This window comes from Stegostoma tigrinum, chromosome 30, assembly GCF_030684315.1.
Source record: "Stegostoma tigrinum isolate sSteTig4 chromosome 30, sSteTig4.hap1, whole genome shotgun sequence".
Taxonomy (NCBI): Eukaryota; Metazoa; Chordata; class Chondrichthyes; order Orectolobiformes; family Stegostomatidae; genus Stegostoma; species Stegostoma tigrinum.
In genome coordinates, this window is record NC_081383.1 from 43,383,472 (window position 1) to 43,403,601 (window position 20,130).

The following is a 20,130-nucleotide window of genomic DNA, read 5'->3' on the forward strand; positions in this document are numbered from 1 at the left end:
CCATTTGCAGATGTTAAACAAGCACTGAAGGGATCATAGTGAATTCATCAAATCTTTGGTTACCAAATGAACTGTGGCAAAGCACATTAATGGCCAGCTAACTAGAAAGTAAACCAGATGGCCACAGCATGCAGTGAAAACATATCAAACAGCAGGTCACTAGCCAGCCATCTAAATATAGATTTTTTGAATCTATATCAAGGGGATTCGTTCATAATTGGATAGAATTTCTTTGCAATGTACTATGACATTAACCATTCGAACTCAGAACTCACCAAACATGAGATAATATTCAGATTCTCCATGAATGTTATCCTGATCCACATCAGCTGGGAAAAGTTTAATATAACCACCGCCACAATCTATCTTCTGCTCATGTTTCACTGTGAACTGAATTATTAGGTTTTTCCCCTCATTGCTGAACGGCTCAAATCTTGCTGACAGGGCATAAAACCTAGCATCCTGGCTGGTCTGAATACCTGGAAGGAAGGATGTAGAAACCTTTTAGAAATTCACAGAATAATAATAATTTACACCAATGTACAATTAGAAGTTACACATCAGAAACCAGCAACAAAGACAGCAGATGTGTACAGTGCAAGTGATATTGTACAGAGATCAGGAATAGGCAGATATGGAGCATAGTGGGCTTAAGATTGTCTTGATAGCTTTACCAATGAGCAAAGTACCTCCACTCACATTCACACATTTATAGATTCCATACCCATGTAGATCAAGCTGTCCACAAGCAACAAACTAATCCACTCCAGTCTCAAAAGAACTTTAAAGATAACTGTGCCAATATTTATCAGTCAGAAACCCACATCAGGCATGACACACACATATAACTGCACTAGACACGGGTCAATAGCACAAAATTCAGGCAAAAGCAACATGACAGACATTAGCCCCAATAATGAAAGGCGATTTTCAATATGGAGAGAATGGAAGAGATGCTGGATTTCTTCTACTCCATAATGTATATCACCGAGTAGTAATTAGACTGTGCCACCTTGACACAGTTGTACACACACTACTGTGCTCCTGTACCTACTGTCTTGATGTTTAAACAAGAGCTACTGACAAGACTCTAAGGGATCTCTATTGTCATTGATTTCCAGTCTGTTATCACATCTCAGATATTTGTCCTCTATTTGCTGACTTAAAGCATATGGTTAGTGGTACTGTAGACTGGGAAACATTTGCTATAAGAGCTCAAAGTACACAGGGGCAAAGAACAGAGGAAGTTATTTAAATTGGTCAGATTTAAAATGCAGTTAATGCTATTACACCGAGCTCAGTGTGAATTGGTAAAATTTGAATGAGGTTAGTGTTTAGGTTGATAGGTTTGTATACAGAAGGGGAACAAATGCTACCCTTGTCAGCAACACCCACTTCCCATGAAAGAATAATTTGCCCTGTGGTTATTGTTTATAACTAAGTATCTACAGTTCTGGTCACCGCATCATAAGAAGGATGTGGAAGCTTTGGAAAGGGTGCAGAGGAGATTTACTAGGATGTTGCCTGGTATGGAGGGAAGGTCTTACGAAGAAAGGCTGAGGGACTGGAGGCTGTTTTCATTGGAGAGAAGGAGGTTGAGAGGTGACTTAATTGAAACATATAAAATAATCAGAGGGTTAGATAGGGTGGATAGGGAGAGCCTTTTTCCTAGGATGGTGACGGCGAGCACGAGGGGGCATAGCTTTAAATTGAGGGGTGAAAGATATAGGACAGATGTCAGAGGTGGTTTCTTTACTCAGAGAGTAGTAAGGGAATGGAACGCTTTGCCTGCACCGGTAGTAGATTCGCCAACTTTGGGTACATTTAAGTCATCATTGGACAAGCATATGGACGTACATGGAATAGTGTAGGTTAGATGGGCTCGAGATCGGTATGACAGGTCGGCACAACATCGAGGGCCGAAGGGTCTGTACCGTGCTGTAATGTTCTATCTACTTTGATTTGCTCAAGGTCACAACCCCACAATTGTGGGGTCTTGCTGTGTTTATTTCACATCATGCACTTAAGTCAGTCACCAACCTGACTTGGAAATGTATCATTATTCCTCCAGTGTCACTGGGTCACATTCCAGGAATCCCTTCCCTAACAGCATTTTGGATCTTGGATCAGCACCACCTTCTCAAGGGCAATTAGGGACAGGCAATAAATGCTGGCCAGTCAGCGACATTCATGTAATTGAATAATTTTAAAAAGCCACATTTTAGAAAACTTGGAAAACAACTATTAGAGGAATCAGAATAGAATTCAGTAGATTTTACTAGGATGTGCAACAAGTACGTAGATGACATTGAGATACAGGTCAAGAAGGGACGCAACTTAATGGTGGCAGGCTCGAAAAATGCAGTCTATTTCCGCTTCTGTATTCCTAAATATTTTGCTTTCTTTGGGAACACCAAAGTAAAGGATGGGAAATAATTCATCACAATAGTTATTCCCAGTGTTTTTTGGTCCATTAATATAAAGAATAAATTAGTATTTTGCACAGCTTTTGTTTTTGGAAGCTCTTCCCTTCAGTAAAATCATGACTCCGCTCTGACTACATTTTACAGATATCTAGCACCCCTCCTCATTCAATTCTTTTTCCTGAATGAATAGGGTGGTAGAGTCAGGTGTACAGCACAGAAACAGATCCTTCCGTCCACGCCAACCACCTAAATTAACCTAGGCACGTTTGCCATCATTTGGTCTATATCCCTCTAAACCTTTCCTATTCATTTACCCCTCTAGATGCTCTTTAAATGTTGTAATTTTACCAGCCTTCACCACTTCCTCTGGCAGCTCATTCCATACACACACCACCCTTTGTATGAAAAAGTTGCCCCTCAGGTCCCCTTTAAATCTTTCCCCCCTCCCCTTAAACCTGTGCCCTATAGTTCTGGGCTCCTACACTCTGGGGGTAAAGACCTTGCCTATTTACCCTATCTATGCCCCTCATGATTCTGTAACCCTCTAAAAGTTCATTCCTCAGTCTCCGATACTCCAGGAAAAATAGCCCCAGTCAAGTTTCACAACATTCTTCCTACAGCAGGGAGGCCAGAATTGCACACATAATTCCTAAATTGGCCTAACCAACATCTTGTACAAACGCAACATGACCTCCCAACTCCTATACTCATTGAACTGACCAGTAAAGGCAAGCATACAAAACACCTTCACTATCACATCTACCTGCGACTCCACTTTCAAGGAAACGTGAACCTGCACTCCAAGCTCTCTTTGTTCAGTAACACTCCCCAGGACCTTACCAAAATGCACTGATCTAAATTAAACTCCATCTGCCACTCCTCGGCCTATTGGCCCATCTGATCGAGATCCTGTTATACTCATAACCTTCTTTGCTGTCCATTACACCTTCAATTTTGGTGTCATCTGCAAACTTATTAACTGTACCTATGTTCACTTCCAAATCATTTTATAAACGTTGAAAAGCAGTGGATCCATCACTGATCCTTGTGGCACACCACTGGTCATAGGCCTCCAGTCTGAAAAGCAACCCTCCACCACCCTCTATCATCCAGCCAGTTCTATATCCAAATAGCTAGTTCTCCCTCCATTCTGTGTGATTGGACCTTGCTAACCAGTCTACCATGAGGAATCTTGTTGAAGTCCATATAGATCACGTCTACTGCTCTGCCCTCAATCTTCTTCAAAAAAACTCAATCAAGTTAGAAAGACACAATATTTCACACACAAAGCCATGTTGACTATCCCTAATCAGTCCTTGCCATTCCAAATACATGTAAATCCTGTCCTCAGGATTCCCTCTAACAACTTGCCCACCACTGATGTCAGGCTCACTGGTCTATAATTCCCTGGCTTTTCCTGACCACTTTTCTGAAGTAGTGGCATTATGTGACCCAGCGTCCAGTCTTCTGGCACCTCACCCGTGGCTATCTCAGCAAGGGGCCCAGCAATCTCTTCCCTAGCTTCCCAGAGTTCTAGGGTACACCTGATCAGGTCCTGAGGATTTGTCCATGTTTATTCATTTTAAGCCATCCAGCACAACCTCCTTTGTAATATCAACATTTTGCAAGATGCCGCTATTTATTTCCGCACATTCTCCATCTTCCATATCCTTCTCCACAGTAAACACTGATGCAAAAATACTCATTACTATCTCCCACATTTCCTGCAGTTCCACACGTAGGCGGCCTTCCTGATCTTTAAGGGGCCCTATTCTTTCCCTAGTTACCCCTTTGTCCTTAATGCATTTGTAGAATCTCTTTAGATTTTCCTTAACCCTATTTGCCAAAGCTATCTTACATCCCCTTCTTGCCCTCCTGATTTCCCTCTTAAGTATACTCCTATTACCTTTATACTCTTCTAGGGATTCACTTGATCTCAAGAGTATTCATAAGCTAGTCAACTAGAAATGTGGATGAGAAAGGGAGAAAACGGCAGTGAAGCCTATCACCCAACATTTTGTTTTAAAAGAAGAATCATGGTTGTCACTAACATTGCCTAGCTGTCTTTGAGAAGATAGCGGTGAGCCATATTCTTGAACTACTGTAATGGTGAAAGTTGGACTGACCATTTGATTGCTCCACTGTTTCAGATAGTTAAGAGTCAAGCAATATTGCTTACACAACCCCAGCAGAAGTTACAGGTTGGTCAAAAACAAAAATCAGGAGTGCAAGTCCAGTTAATTTTGTTCTTTCTAATGGCAGCCAGTTCAGGTCAGCTGGAGAATTGAGCATCAAGTCTGAGATATTGCTCATTTAACTACATATGGAAATAGCTTGGTGAGTCTCTGCTCTGCCCTCCAACATATTTCTTTAAATATAACAGATATACTAGCTCTTTAGCAATCAGTTATCCTGTAGGATGCATAAATCTTTAATGAGAAGGTTTCCAGTGATAAGGGACTCCGTTATGAGGTTTGAATTGGAGATGTTGGGGCTGATCACCTTAAAAAGGGGAGGGGTGAGGGAGGAGATTTAACAGACTTGTTCAAAATCATAAGGAGTCTGGACATAAATCAGAGAGAAACCAGTCCCATTTGCAGTAGAGTCACAAGAGGACATCTATTTAAAAGTGAGAAAATAAAACAAAGACATGAGGAAAAACTTTAAAACAAAATACATGGTTAGGATCTGAAATGCACTGCCTGAGTGCGTGGAGGCAAATTTCATTTTGGCTTTCCAAAAGAATTGGATAGTTAGCTGAAGAGAAAATTCTGACAGGCTTATAGGCAAAGAGAGAGCAAGAGATCTCATTAGGACAGTAGCAATGGGCCAAAAGACTTCCTGAGCCGCTACTGAATTATGCAATATTCCCTCAATGCATAATTTACCACTGTCATTTTGTCACCCATTGTTCACACTGAACAATTTATTAGAAGTAATCTGAAAGCAGATGTATTGTACTGTACGTAAACCTAGTGAGTAGTGCTGCCTTACAATACATTTCTGGTGTTATCAAGTGGAACCTTAAGTGGGAGAAGGAAAAACACATGCCAGTAACATTTTAATCAGAGATAACGGGAACTGCAGGTGCTGGAGAATCCAAGATAACAAAGTGTGGAGCTGGATGAACACAGCAGGCCTAGCAGCATCTCAGGAGCACAAAAGCTGACATTTCGGGCCTAGACCCTTCATCAGAAAAGGGGGATGGGGAGAGGGTTCTGAAATAAGGGGGGGGGGGGGGGCAGATCGAAGATGGATAGAGGAGAAGATAGGTGGAGAGGAGACAGACAAGTTAAAGGGGCGGGAATGGAGCCTGTACGAGGCGAGTACAGGTGGGGACGGATAGGTCAAGGGGGCGGGATGAGGTTAGTAGGTAGGAAATGGAGGGGCGGCTTGAGGTGGGAGGAGGGGACAGGTTAGCGGGGGGTGGGGGGGAACGAGCTGGGCTGGTTTTGGGATGCAGTGGGGGGGGGGGGGGGGGGGGGGGGGGGGGAAGAGGAGATCAAGCCGCACATCCATTTCCTACCTACTAACCTCATCCGGACCCCTTGGCCTGTCCATCCCCCATGGACTGATCTATCCCTTCCCTACCTACCCACCTATTCTCACCTCTACAGGCTCCATCCCCGCCCCTTTAACTTGACTGTCTCCTCTCCACCTATCTTCGATCCCCCTCCCCATTTATTTCAGAACCTTCTCCCCATCCCCCTTTTCTGATGAAGGGTCTAGGCCCAAAACGTCAGCTTTCGTGCTCCTAAGCTGCTGCTTGGCCTGCTGTGTTCATCCAGCTCCACACCTTGTGATGCCAGTAACATTTGACCAGTGGTTCAGCAACTAGAACTTTAGCAAATGTAATTCGCCAGTAAGATTACATGGCTCATTTTTTCATAATCAGGTTATGAGTCAGTTTTGCTTATTGCCGTCATATACGAAGAAAGTCGGGAGTGCAAGGGGGTTCGCGTCAGTATGCGAAACTCCAACACTGTCATGCAAACAGCTCTGCTATGACATCATATACAGGGACACTAGACCAAATGTAGTAGACAAATGAAAGGGGTTTAGAAGACCAGGAATGGTTTAGGCAGGGTGGCACGCATAATTCAATGGTGATTTTCTAAATCACATTTTCCCCCCTAAATACTTCCCAATAAATTCTGTATGGAAAATGCAGTCCCCACAAGCAGAAAGATTTAATTATCATGTAACATTAAGTTTACATAGACAGTTTCTGTTATAAACAGATCTATAAATCTTTTAATGCAAAAAAAGGTGACAAGGATAAGACAGTAAAGAAGTTATGTTTCCAGTTAATATTAATGGATAAGCCTGATTCCAGACTCTGACTTAATAGATTTTTGTTTTTTAAACATGGTGATATTTCATTGAAACACAGTACAGGATGCAGCACATTGACTCAAGATGAAAAGGAAATTTATTACATGAAAAGGAAGTCTAAAGAGTGCAAACCAAGTTGTTTACATGTAACACAGTTGCAAAAAATCTTTCAAAAACACAATAAAATCCCTACCTATTTCAACACTTACATTTTGAGGTAGATAATCAGGGACTCAGAGGTAGGTTCTTTACTCAGTAGTAGGGACATGGAATGCATTACCGGAGAGGGTAGTGGAATCGGCCTCATTAGGGGCATTTAAGTCGCTATTAGATAGGCACATGTATGATAGTATAAGATAGTGGTGGAGGTTAGATAGACCTTAGGTGTAGAGCAAGAGTCTGGCACAACATGGTGGGCTGAAGGGCCTGCACTGTTCTATGTTCTATGGCATTGTTTGGATGATCAGTGTGCACTTGATGGCCCATACGATCCCCTTTCCACACTGTAAGGATTCTATGATTACAATTGTCACGCCAGAGAGAGTTCCTTTCTCTGTGACATCTAATGACTTAACTGTTTCAATCAACACACGAGAGTTTGATAGGTTTTACCTTTAATATTCACACAATTAAGCTTAAAAAACACTGATTCGAATAACCAAACGCTTACGGCCTGAACTTTTTGAACTAAAACCCTTACACTGGGATTTTCTAATTGTTTTAAACCAACACCTCTTTCGAGGGCAAGTTCTTACACTTGACCCCAGCCAAATCACCTGTGAACTGTCTTCAAAACCTTTTCAATTTACGCAATTATCCCCAATCGAGAAAATCATTTCTAGATTATTCTGCAATAGAGGCAAGCTAATGCTTTTCAGATGTTTGCACCCGTGATCACAAAACCCACATTACAAACACATTCATATCATCACTCCAGAAGGGCCGTACGTGGCCTCTGATACACATTGGCTTAAAATTGTAGCTTCAAAAACACTGACAGGTTAATTATTAAACTGCTTCTTACAACCCACATGCCACTAGTGTAAAATCCAAATTCTCAACTAAATATATCACACACCCTACAATCAAAAAAACATTAAATTCGAAGTGAAAAAGCCTTAAGAGAATGTTACTATTTACTGAAAGCTAAACATTGTATGCATACATGACAATTAAACAGCCAAATACTGTAGAAACAGTAACATATAAAAGCTAACAAACGTCAAGAACAAGGCAGTTGGAGACATCTGTCTAAGCACATGAAACTGGATTTCAGATGTTCAGCCCATTTATAGGAGTTGAAAATGCAAATGAGTTCCTAGTTCCTCTTAAAAACCTTTATTCTGAAGTTGCACATGTGGGTGAATTACAAGGCATTCTTTATGAAATTCAGTCATATTTGTGAATAAGAATCAAAGGTCTATCTTAATAGATAATCCTAGATAGTGTAGAAATCACACACACACACACACGCACGCACGCACACGCAAATCATTCCAAATTGAGAACCAGGTCCTCAAGAGCTTGAACTCTCTGTTAAGTCAAAACTAAACTGATAGAGTAAACACAGCGGTATAACCATTTCATCCATTAACACCACATGGATCTCCACGCAACTGACTGAAGTCACATGACTTCCTAGAAATTATTCATTAGGTCACCCTCCAAATTATAGAGTAATAGAGATATAAAGCATGGAAACAGACCCTTCAGTCTAACTCGTCCGTGCTGACCGAATATCTTCAATAAATCTAGTCCCATTTGCCAGCATTTGGCTCACATCCCTTTAAACGCTTCCTATTCATATACCCATCCAGATGCCTTTTAAAATGTTGTAATTGTACCAGCTGTTACCATTTTCTCTGGCAGCTCATTCCATACACTCACCACCCTCTGCGTGAAAAAGTTGCCCCTTAGGTCCCTATTATGTCTTTCCACACCGCACCTTCCCCCCCCCCCCACCCCCCCACCATCTCTTTAAACCTATGCCTTCTAGTTTTGGATTCCCCCACCCTGGGGAAAAATCCTTTGTCTACTTATTTTATCCATGACCCTCATGATGTTATACGCTTTAAATGAGACCTCCCCTCAGCCTCTGACACTCCAGGGAAAACAGCCCAAGTCTATTCGGACTGTCCCTATAGCTTAAACCCTCCAACCCTGGCAACATTCTTGTAAATCTATTCTGAACCCTTTCAAGTTTCATGACATCCTTCCCATAGCAGGGAGACCAGAACTACATGTAGTATTCCAACAGTAGCCTAACCAATGTCCTGTACAGCCTCAACATGACCTCCCAACTCTTACACTGAATGAACTGACCAATAAAGGCAAGCGCACCAAACATCATCTTCACTATCCTGTCCACATGGGACTCCACTTTCAAGAAACTATGAGCCTGTACTCCAAAGTCTCCTCATTTCCTTTGACTTCTTTTTAAAATAAAAATCACCTTGATGGGACTAACAAAAATCCAGCTGCCTCTTTTAAAAAAATTAAAATATGATACATATTCATCACAAGATACTCTGAGAACAAAGAAATCCCATCTTTTGAAGGTAGAACAGAATATACAGATTCTGCTGTAATAAATTGAGATGTTTAGAGAACACAAACAAACCCGACAGCAGAAGCTAACCTAGGTCTTATCGAGCAGAGAAAAACGAGAAAAAGCAAAGGAAATTGGAATTTCAAACTGACTTAGTATGAAAGTCATGCAAATGGAGCATTTCTGACATTTGATTTCTGGTCTACGTTACCTATTCTCAGCTAGAATGGCAACAATGGTGCTGAAACTGGTTTAAAGACCCAGAAAGGAGAGTGAGCAAGCAAGAGAGATGCAGAGACAGGTAGCCAGGTACACAGAGAACCCCTCCCCATCTTATAATATAGCCTCCTAATTTTCTATGGTCAGGGCCAAGTAAAGACTAGCACAAAAGAATAGAAGGAGTCTACGAGAACAATACCTCTGTGTGTCACTGACTTTACAAATTGAAGGAACAAAAAGAAACAAATCTATAAATTTTAAAGTTTTAACGTGTTAACAAGAAGTCAGGCGTTCACTTTAAAGAGGCATTATCGTGAGTTTTATACATATAAGCTACAGTTTGAGGAGTGGTATGAAATAAATTGAAAGCTATTGTTTCCAAATCAAATTAACCAGACATTAGCAGTGAAGCCCTACAGAAAATGCTTAACCATTTCAAACACATACGAAAAGATAACCTACCTTTGTCTTTCTCAAGATCTCCATAAAATTTTCCAGCTGTTAGTTTGAATTTGCCATAGTCTGATTTGTATTTGGACTCAATCCATCGGCTCTTCCAGGCATCTGAAACCAGAATGAGTGGTGGCAGAGAAATCAACAAATAACTTACCAATCTGATACAGTCACATGCTTCCACAAATCTTAATTTCAGAACAACATTATATTCACAACTTCAGGTAAAGAAAGAAAGGAGGACGGATGATAGAAGACTCTCATTGACATGTTGCCATTCATGATCTAAGCACACTACAGTGATAAAGTATCTTTGAAGCGTACAACAATCAGCACCTGGGGTCTTGAAGAAGGGTCACCAGACCCAAAGCATTAACTCTGATTTTTCTTCACTGAAGCTGCCAGTCATGCTGAGATTTTACAGCAATTGTTGTTTGTGTTTCAGATTTCCTGCATTCACAGTTCTTTCATTTTTTTTTGAGGTAATGACCAGATGGTTTACACTTAATTATGTCGGGGAAGGTGATAAATATTGGCTCAGTCAGCTGATGGGCAAACTACCTTGGCAACATTGGCTTCCAGAACATTCAGGTGGCGGAATGGTGGAAAAAAAGTGTGCAGAAGAGTACAATAGCGATATTATGGTATGGTATTATTGGTATTATATAGAGAGAGAGCGCGAGAGCGAGAGCGCGAGACAGAGAGAGGCGCGCTGGGGTCCGAACTGGAATGCAAAACCTCAAAAGGTAATTTCTAAATTCTTATCACAGCCACATGCCAGTTGGAATGGGGTCAAATGGATTAAAGAATTCAATGCATAATTCATGCTGCAAAGAAATAAGTAAAAAAAGTGGAGATTTAAATTCATATAGAGTGCAGGAGCTTGTACACAGGAAAGAAGGAACTGTTTCCCTGGAATGAGTTCCACTTAAACTTTGCTGAGACCATAGAACTACTGCTGTGGATAGAGGATTAAACTAAAAAGTGGGGTGGGGAAAGGAGTTCAAGTGAAAAGAAAATTCAAGAATCCCAACAGAAAAGCTGAGGCAAAAAAGTAGAAAGATTTAGGTAACAACAAGCAAAGCAAGACAGGGAGAAACAGAGCTGGACAGAAATAGTTCATTAATAAGACTTATGTGCAGAATGGAATTAAAGTAAAATTAAAAGCTCTTCAAAGAGCATTTAAATAAGACACAAAGTAAGCAGCATAAATATAACAATTTTGATCTAATATCATAATCAGACACGGTTACAAAGTGGCCATCCCCGACCACCAGCCCCACCCACCCCAAACCTGTTACATGGAATTATCACAAGGCTTGTTAATCACCTTCACAATCATCATCGTTCTGTTTTTAATTCGGCAGGTAGTTTCACAGTCAAGGTATCTTACTGTCATCAATCCTCCTCAGTTGCCCAGACCAGGGCCCAACAACACAATATGCTGGCTTGCTTGCACAATTGGATGGGTTCTGATTACAAAGTAACCATCGTTCAGCAATAAATATTCTAAGGTATAATACAGACAGAACAGAAAAGGTACAAGTATATTCCTGATGGTAAATCATGACACAAGTACAGTATGGAGGAAAGATTTTGGCTCAGGTGATCAGAAAATAAAACAGATATGAACAGATTAGGAATTTACTTTTTAAAAACAGGCTTATTTTATTGGCTTCAACACTCATTAATTTCCAGACCGGCCATTAAACACAATATATTTGGAGCCTATAACAGAAAAAATGTAATAATCAGAAGGACTTCCATCTTTATATTGGCTGAACCAATCAAACTCACATTGATAATATAAAAGGTGAGTTTGTCAAATATTTCAGTGACAGTTTCTTGAAACAAAAAGGTTGAGAAACCATATCGGGATAAGCCTATTTTAGATAGATTCATGCAATGAGCTAGGTTTAAGTAGTAATCTCATAATAAAGTGTTTCTCAGGAAGAGATTGATTTATGGCTTGCTAAAGAAAGCTGAAGATAGCATCAAATTAAAAGGAGGTTTATGTTGCAAAGGAGTAGTAGCAGGCTTAAAAATTGGGGGTGTTTTAGAAACCAAACAGAGGGCCAACAAAAGTCAATGTCAGAAGAAAAGAACTAGTAATATTGCTGGTAATGCAAAAACATTATAGAAGCTTTTAGAAGGATATGAAAAAGGGGGATAATAACTAAAAGTCAGTCCCATAGAAGTAGAGACAAAAGAAATCACATATTTGAAGTAAAGAAATGCCACACAGGTTGAACAACTATTTCTGTCTACCTCGACAGGAGTAGGTAGAAATTAAATTGCCCAAATTAGAGGGAAATCAAGTCACATAAGATCAAGGAACTTGGGTAATCAAAGTATTGGAGAAACTTTATTAAATAATAGCAGACAAACCCTTAAATGGTTTACAATGTGAATTCTATTAGAGGTAGCTGCAGAGACAGTGGATGTCCTTGTCAATTTTCCAAATTCCCTACATTTGTCCCAGCAGATTGGAAGTTTGCAAATGTAACATAACTATTCAAACAAAAAGACGACAGGTCAGTCATTGAGGAAATTCTATTAAAAGGAAGGAACCAACATAATTTTACAAAAGGAAAACTGTATTTGACACAATAACAAGTATCACTAAAAGTACAATCTTGCCCTCCCAAAAATGAAACTGCCACATAGAAGATATAGGACTCAAAAAATTGGGGATGGAGTAAAATGTGAATATGGATGGAGGACTGGTTAATGAACCGTAAACAAAGAGTGGGAACAAACAGGGCATGTTTAAGACAACAAACTACAGTTTGTACAGTGCTGCAAAGCGTGGTGCTTGGGCCTCAGTTATTTATAATAGGGGCTCAGTTTAATGCATCAAAGTTTTCTGCCTAAACAGAACTGATGAGATTGTCAACTGTGAAGAGGCTGGGCAACATGAGACTGCAAAGTTATAGACAGGTTAACCGAGTGAGAACAGGCAGTACAACTTAGGGAGGTGTGTGTTGATACACAGAGACTTGCCTGGGCTCTTACAAAGGAAAACAGCAAATGTATCTGCACATAAGCAATTAGGAAGGTAACAGCATATTGGCTCTTATTACAGGAGAATTCGAGTGCAAGAACAAGCAACAACTGTACAGCACTTTGCAGTAGTCTGCATTTTGGTTTCCATGTTTAACAAAGACTTCTCATTGGTGAGTACAGCCTCACTAGGTTAATTTCTGTGGTGACGGTTCTGCAAGATGAGAAATGGCAAACTGGCCTAATGCGTTCTCAAGTTTAGAAGAATGAGTTGACATCATTGAAGCGTAACAGATTCTGAAATGTCTTGACAGAATAAATACTGAGGATGCATTTCCAGCTAGGAATTTGAGAGCAAGGGTTTCATGTGTCAAGATAAGAGGTTGATCATTTAGGATTGAGGTGAGAAGTTTCTTCACTCAAAAAGATGGTGAAACTTTGAAAATCTCTACTCCAATAGGTATGAATGCTCCATCATTGCATACCATATACAATCCTAAAATTGCTGAAATTTTTGGTATCTCAGGGAATCAAGAGACTATTAGAAGCAAGTGGAGTTGAGGCAGGTCAGTAGTAACGAGAGGAATCAATAAAATGTATATCCTTCAGTGTTGCTCATTTTCTTTAAATAGACATGTTCACTCCTCTTGCCCTAAAATCTGCAGGCGTGATTAGATATCGTTGCTCTGCACGAGTGTTGAAGTTACTTGACAATGCCCTATTATGTACTCCTTTCCCAGCGTTCAGGGGATTGAATACTCCTTTCAGACAAAACAGTGAGTTACTTCTACTTCTTTCAGTTTAATATATTACGTTAATTGTATTGTGTTTGCTGCCTTCATTGCAGTCTCCACCTTGCTGAGTGGGGTAGGGGAGAAGATAGAGGAAAAACTAAGAACAGATCAAGTGACTGCTTTGCAAAATGCAAAAGTAAGGCAGCCACAAGGGTGACCCTGAATTTATGCCATTTGTAGTTCCTTTTCTCCACCACATTCCCACGGTAAATCAGGCACTACTTAGACAACTTGCGTAATATGGGATAAGCCAAAGAGAAAGGAAAGAAGGACTTCCACACTGACCACTCTGCCCCAGGCTTCGTACAATGGTCTTGTGAAGTTCAATTTAAGCTTTAGGAATGGCATCTAATTTTACTACTAGATTGAGACTCAACAATGAATTGAACAATTTCAGATCATAACCTGTGCCTCCACTTAGATGGATGTCAGATATTTTCATTGCCTTATGGGATGTGGGTGTCAATGGCTGGGCTAGCATTTGTTGCCTGTCCCTAAATTGCCTCAAGATGGTGGTCAGCTGCCTTTTTGAACTGCCACAGCCCACGAGTTCTACAGGTATACCTACAATGACCTTAGGGAGGTAATTCCAGGATTTTGACCCAGTACTAATGAACAAATGCCAATATATTTCCAAATCAGGATGGTGAGGTTTGAAAGGGAATTTGCTAGAGATGGTGCTCCCATGTATTAGCTGCCCTTGTCCTTCTAAATGGAAGGGGGTTACGGGTTTGGAAGGTGCTGCGTGAGCATCTTTGGTGACTTTGTACAATTTATCTTGTAGATAGTACACACTGCTGTTACTGAGCATCAGTGGTGGAAGGATGTTCGCTGGCTCCTCTGTCCTGGATGGCGTCAAACTTTGAGTGTTGAAGAAACTGCATCCATCCAGGCAAGTGGGGAGTTTTCCTTCACACGCCTGACTTGTGCCTTGCAAATGAAAGACAGACTTTGGGGACCCAGGAGGTGTTTCTAGCCTCTGACCTGCTCTTGTAGCACTATATTTATATGGCGAGTCCAGCTGAGTTTCTAGTCAATGGTAAATGACCCATGATGTCAATTGTGGGGATTCAGTGATAAAGAACAAAGTACAGCTCTCCAAGCCTGCAGTGACACAGTTTTCGTACAGAAGGCAAAACACTTCTTCACTTACAGGGTCCATATCCCTCTATTCCCTCCCTAGTCATATATTTGTCCAGGTGCCGCTATTGTGTCTGCTTCCACCACCTCCTTTTGGCAGTACATTTGAGGCACTCACACTTTGTGTGGAAAAACTTGTGTTGCATGTCTCTTAAAAACTCACTCCCCTGCACCTTGAACCTGTGTCCCCTAATAATTCACCCCTCCACCTTTTTGGGGGGGGGGGGGGTGGAGAAAACACCTCATTTTCCACTCTATCCATGCCATTCACAATCTTATAACGTCTATCAGGTCACCCTCAACCTCCTGCATTCCAGTGAAAACAAACCCAGGCTATCCAACTTTTCTTCTTAGCTAAAATCCCCTGTACCAGGCAACACCCTGGTAAACCTTTACTGTACCCTATCCAAAGCATCCACATCCTTCTGGTAGTGTGGTGACCAGAACGGTATGAAACATATTCCAAGTGTGGCCTAACTGAAACTCTATAAAGCTGCAGAATGACTTGCCTGTCCTTGTACTCAATACCCCTTCCAATGAAGGCAAGCATGCCATCGGCCTTCTTACTACTGTATCTACCTCCACTGCCACCTTCAGTGATCTTATGGACCTGCACACCCAGATCCCTCTGCAGATCAATGCTCCCAAGGGTTCTGCCATTCACTGTACAATTTCTGCCTGCACTTGACCTTCCAAAATGCATCACCTCAATTGTCTGAATTAAATGTCTGCCGTTTTTCTGCCCATGCCTCCAACTGATCTATATCCTGCTGTATTTTCTGATAACCCTCCTCATTTTGTGAAACTCCACCAATCTCAGTAACACCTACAAACTTACTAATTAGACAAGCTATGTTTTCCTCAAAACCATTTACATAGATCACACACAAAGGTCCCAGAACTGATTCCTCTGGACCACCACTACTCACAGCCCTCTATTCTGAGAAGAATCCTTCCACTGCTACCCTCTGTTTTCTACGATTAAGCCAGTTCTGTATCGATCTCCAAGCTCACTCCTAATACCATGTGACTTCACTTTTTGTACCAATTTGCCATGAGGAACCTTATCAAAGGCTTTACTGAAGTCCATATAGACAACTTCAACTGCTTTTCTCTCAGTCATCTTCATCACCTCCTCAAAAACTGGATCAAGTTAGTGAGACACAGCCTCCCCTGCACAAAACCATGCCATCTATCACTAATAAGTCCATTTGCTTCTAAAGAGTTTAGATCTGGTCCCTGAGAATCTTTTCCCAATAGTTTCCCTACCACCAATGTGAGCATCACAGGCCTGAAATTTCCAGGATTATCCTTGTTACCATTCTTAAATAATGGGACAACATTGGCTATTTTTGTGTTCTCCAGGACCTCAGCTGTGGCGAAAAATAAATACAAAAAAAATGCAAAAATTGCTCCAAACAATTTGTTCTCTCACCTCCCTCAATATTCTAGGATAGATCCTATCAGGCCCTAGGGACTTATCTACCTTAACACTTTTAGACGCACAACACTTCTTCCATTAATAGCAACTCAGCTTAGAGATTCGACACTCACTTCCCGGAGATCATCCTCCACCAATATGGTGAATACCAACACAAAGTATTCGTTTAGGACAACAGTGAATGTCATGGAGTGGTGGTTTGATTTTCTCTTATTGGAGCTAGTCATTGCATGGCATTTACATGGTACTAATGTTAGTTGCCACTTGTCAGTCCAAACTTGGATAGTGTCCAGATCTTGCTGGATTTGAACATGGACTGCTTCAGTATGAGGAGTTGTGAATGATGCTGAAATCAGTGAACATCTTCACTTCTGACCTTACAATGGAGGAAAAGGTCATTGATGAAGCAGCTAAAGATGGTTGGGCCGGGCACACTATCCTGAGCAACTCTTGCAGAACTGAGATGACTGACTGTCAACAACTTCAACCATCTTCCCATGTGTCAGGTATAACTTTAACCAGCAGAGATTTTGCCCCGATTCTAGTTATGCTCCTTGATGGCACACTTGGTCGAATGCAGCCTTGATGTCAAGGGCTTCCATTCTCACCTCTGAAATTCAGCTCTTTTGTCCAGGTTTGAATGAAGGCTATAATGCGGTCAGGAACTGATTGACCCAGGCAGAACTCAGACTGGGCGTTGCTAAGCAGGTGCTGGTTAGCAATGTTGATGACACCTTCCAATGCTTAAAATGATGATCAAGAGTACACTGATGGGGTGAAAACTGGTTGGTCTGTATTTGTCCTGCATGTCGAATATCGGACATATCTGGGCAAAACTGGTAATGATCCAGCTATTCCCATTCATGGGATTTTGATTAGCTCTACTAATATGTATCATTAACTTGGTTTCTTCCTATTCACAGATGCTGCTGGGCCCAATCATTTCCAGCACTTTGTTGACCATCTCCTCTTACCTTGCACCATCAACACTATTGATCTTCCCTGTAACTGCCCCCACTCCATTTCCATAAGGGCTTAATTCCCAGTATCCAGGAGAACTGCTGACTGATTTTACCACTTCAATCTGTATTAAGGCACACAACTCTCAACTTGGAACGCGTGGTGGTTCAGTGGTCAGCACTGCTGCCTCAGAGCCAGGGACGCAGGTTTGATTCCACTCCCAGGCGACTCTCTGTGTGGAATCAGCATATTCTCTCCGTGTCTGTGTAGGCTTCCTCCCACAATCGAAAGATGTGCTGGTTAGGTCGATTGGACATGCTAAACTGCACATAGTGTCCAGGGAGTAAAGGTTACATGGATTAGTCATGGGAAATACAGGGTTACAAGGATAGGGTGGGGCAGTGGGTCTGGATGGGATGTAGTTTGGAGGGGCAGTGTGGATTTGATGAGCCAAGTGACCTATTTCCACACTGTTGGGATTCTATGGAACTAACTGAGAAGTTGTACTGAAAGCCAACCAACACAGTGCTCAGGTGAGTGCTTTTCACCAGTGAAGCACTTATCTCAAAACAGAAGGCACCCAACATTGTCCCGATAGTGCATTGCTGAAATCAGTGTTGTTGTTCTTGGATAACTGCCAAGAACTCATTGTTTCAAAATATTTTAATCATGTCGTCGGGCTCACTTCGCAAACCCGGAGCTGACTAGAAGCAAACTCTACCTCAGCCAAGATACAACAACTTTATTTTACTTCTTAAATCCTGCTCCTGTTCTTGGCTGATCACAAGTGGTGTGGAAATGAAAAGATAGGCTTGGGAACTGCTTTGCAGAACACCTACACCAAGTTCGCACTAAACAACTAGATCTCCCAGTCGCGAACCATTTCAACTCCTCCTCCCATTCCTCAGACGACACGTCCATCCTGGGCCTCCTGCAGTGCCACAACGATGCTACCCAAAGGTTGTAGGCACAGCAACTCACATTCCGCTTGGGAACCCTGCAACCCAATGGTATCACTGTGGACTTCACAAGCTTCTAAATCTCCCCATGCTCTACCGCATCCCAAAACCAGCCCAGCTCGTCCCCGCCTCCCTAACCTGTTCTTCCTCCCACCAAATTCCTCCTCCAACCTCAAGCCCCACCCCCATCTCCTACCTACTAACCTCATCCCACCCCCTTGATCCGTCCTCCCTGGACTGTCTTATCTCCTCCCTACCTACACTCACCTTTACCGGCTCCATCCACGCCTCTTTGACCTGTCTGTCTTTCTCCACGTATCTTCTCCTCTATCTATCTTCTATCCGCCTCTCCCTATTTATTTCAGAACACCCTTCCCCTCCCAAATTTCTGAAGGGTCTAGGCCGAAACATCAGCCTTCCTGCTCCTCTGATGCTGCTTGGCCTGCTGCGTTCATCTAGCTCTACACCTTGTTATCTCAGACTCTCTAGCATCTCAGTTCCTAATATCTCCGATAACTTTATATCAGCTGGGTTTCTCATACTGTGACTCCTGGGATAGAGTACAACAATGTGGAGGTGATAGTGAACACATGTAAAACACTGGTTTGACGTCAACTGGTAAACTGTACCTCGTTCAGGGCACATAACTTTCGGAAAGATATGAAGGTACTGGAAACAATGCAGAAGAGATTTATGAGGAATTTCAGTTATGAAATAGATCAGAGAAGTTGGGACTCGTTTTCCTGAGAGAAAAGAAAGTCGAGAGGAGGTCTAATTGAGGTATTCAATATCATGAGGGTCTGGAGGTAGGGGAAAAACATTCCCACCCATGAAGGGATCAAGAACTGGAGGGCAAAAATGAAGGTACTTTGCAAAACCAAATGAGAAAAGAACTTTTTCACAAAGCAAATCATTAAGGTCTGAAATGCATTTCCAGATGGTGGAGGCAGGTTCAACCAAAACATTCAAAAAGGGGACGTGGTTGCCATCCAAAAAGGAATAATGTGCAGGGTTACAGGAAGCGCTAGGAAAATAGAACTGTGAATTACTCATGGAGAGCTGGTGCAAACACGAAGGTCTGAAAAGCTGAACAGAAGGGGAAGAGGTATACTGAGAGATTTACGACTTCTTATTCCTATTATCCTCATGGCCAGATCCAAAATATGAGAAAATACCCTCACAGGAAAATAAAAGCAAGGTCATACCCTTTTTACATCACCATATAACTATGTTTACATTACAAGCCTTTAAATTTGGTAATTTGCTCCTTATGTCTGGGAAGGATGAATGCATTGTCCAAGATTATTTCAGTGGTGAAAATAACCAGTTATAGAATCATAGAGCTGTGTAGCACGAAAACAGATCCTTTGGTCCAACTTATCATGCCAACTAGACATCCTAAATTACTCTAGTTCTAATTGCCAGAGTTTAGCCCATATCCCTCTAAGGCTTTGCTATTCATATACACATTCAGGTGCTTTTTAAAAGTTGTAATTGTATTGATATCAGACTTTTTTGGCTTTTTTAAAATTATTGTCTACAATCATTGGGTGTGATGAGTTCATCATTTTGCCTGCTTTAAAGTGCACATAATTTCTTCAACTTGTGGGGACCATTAAGAGAACACAGTTCAAAGGAAGACCACTTTAGGAGATTCTAGCTTGAAACTCTGCTGGGGGCTGAGGCAGGGGATGGGGGGGGGGGGGGGTCCTCTTGTGGCAAAATGGTCCTCACCCCTGGACCAGGAAATCAGGGTTCAAGTCCCACCAGCTTCACAAGTGTCATAACATTTCTGAATTGGATGATCAGAAAAAATGGGCCAAAGCCAGCTGGGACTTTCCCAAACTCCTTT

The 20,130-nt window shown here is 41.6% G+C and overlaps 1 protein-coding gene across 1 annotated transcript in view; it reads right to left on the minus strand.

The window, feature by feature from the left end:
• Positions 1-20,130, minus strand: part of LOC125465672 (calreticulin-like) — a 42,723-nt gene that overhangs the window by 18,877 nt on the left and 3,716 nt on the right. Inside the window, exons 2-3 of the mRNA XM_059638570.1 lie at positions 9,991-10,092; positions 276-479 (exon numbers count right to left, since the gene is read on the minus strand). Coding sequence (XP_059494553.1) covers positions 276-479; positions 9,991-10,092 — 306 coding nt within the window. The remainder of the gene's footprint in view (positions 1-275; positions 480-9,990; positions 10,093-20,130) is intronic.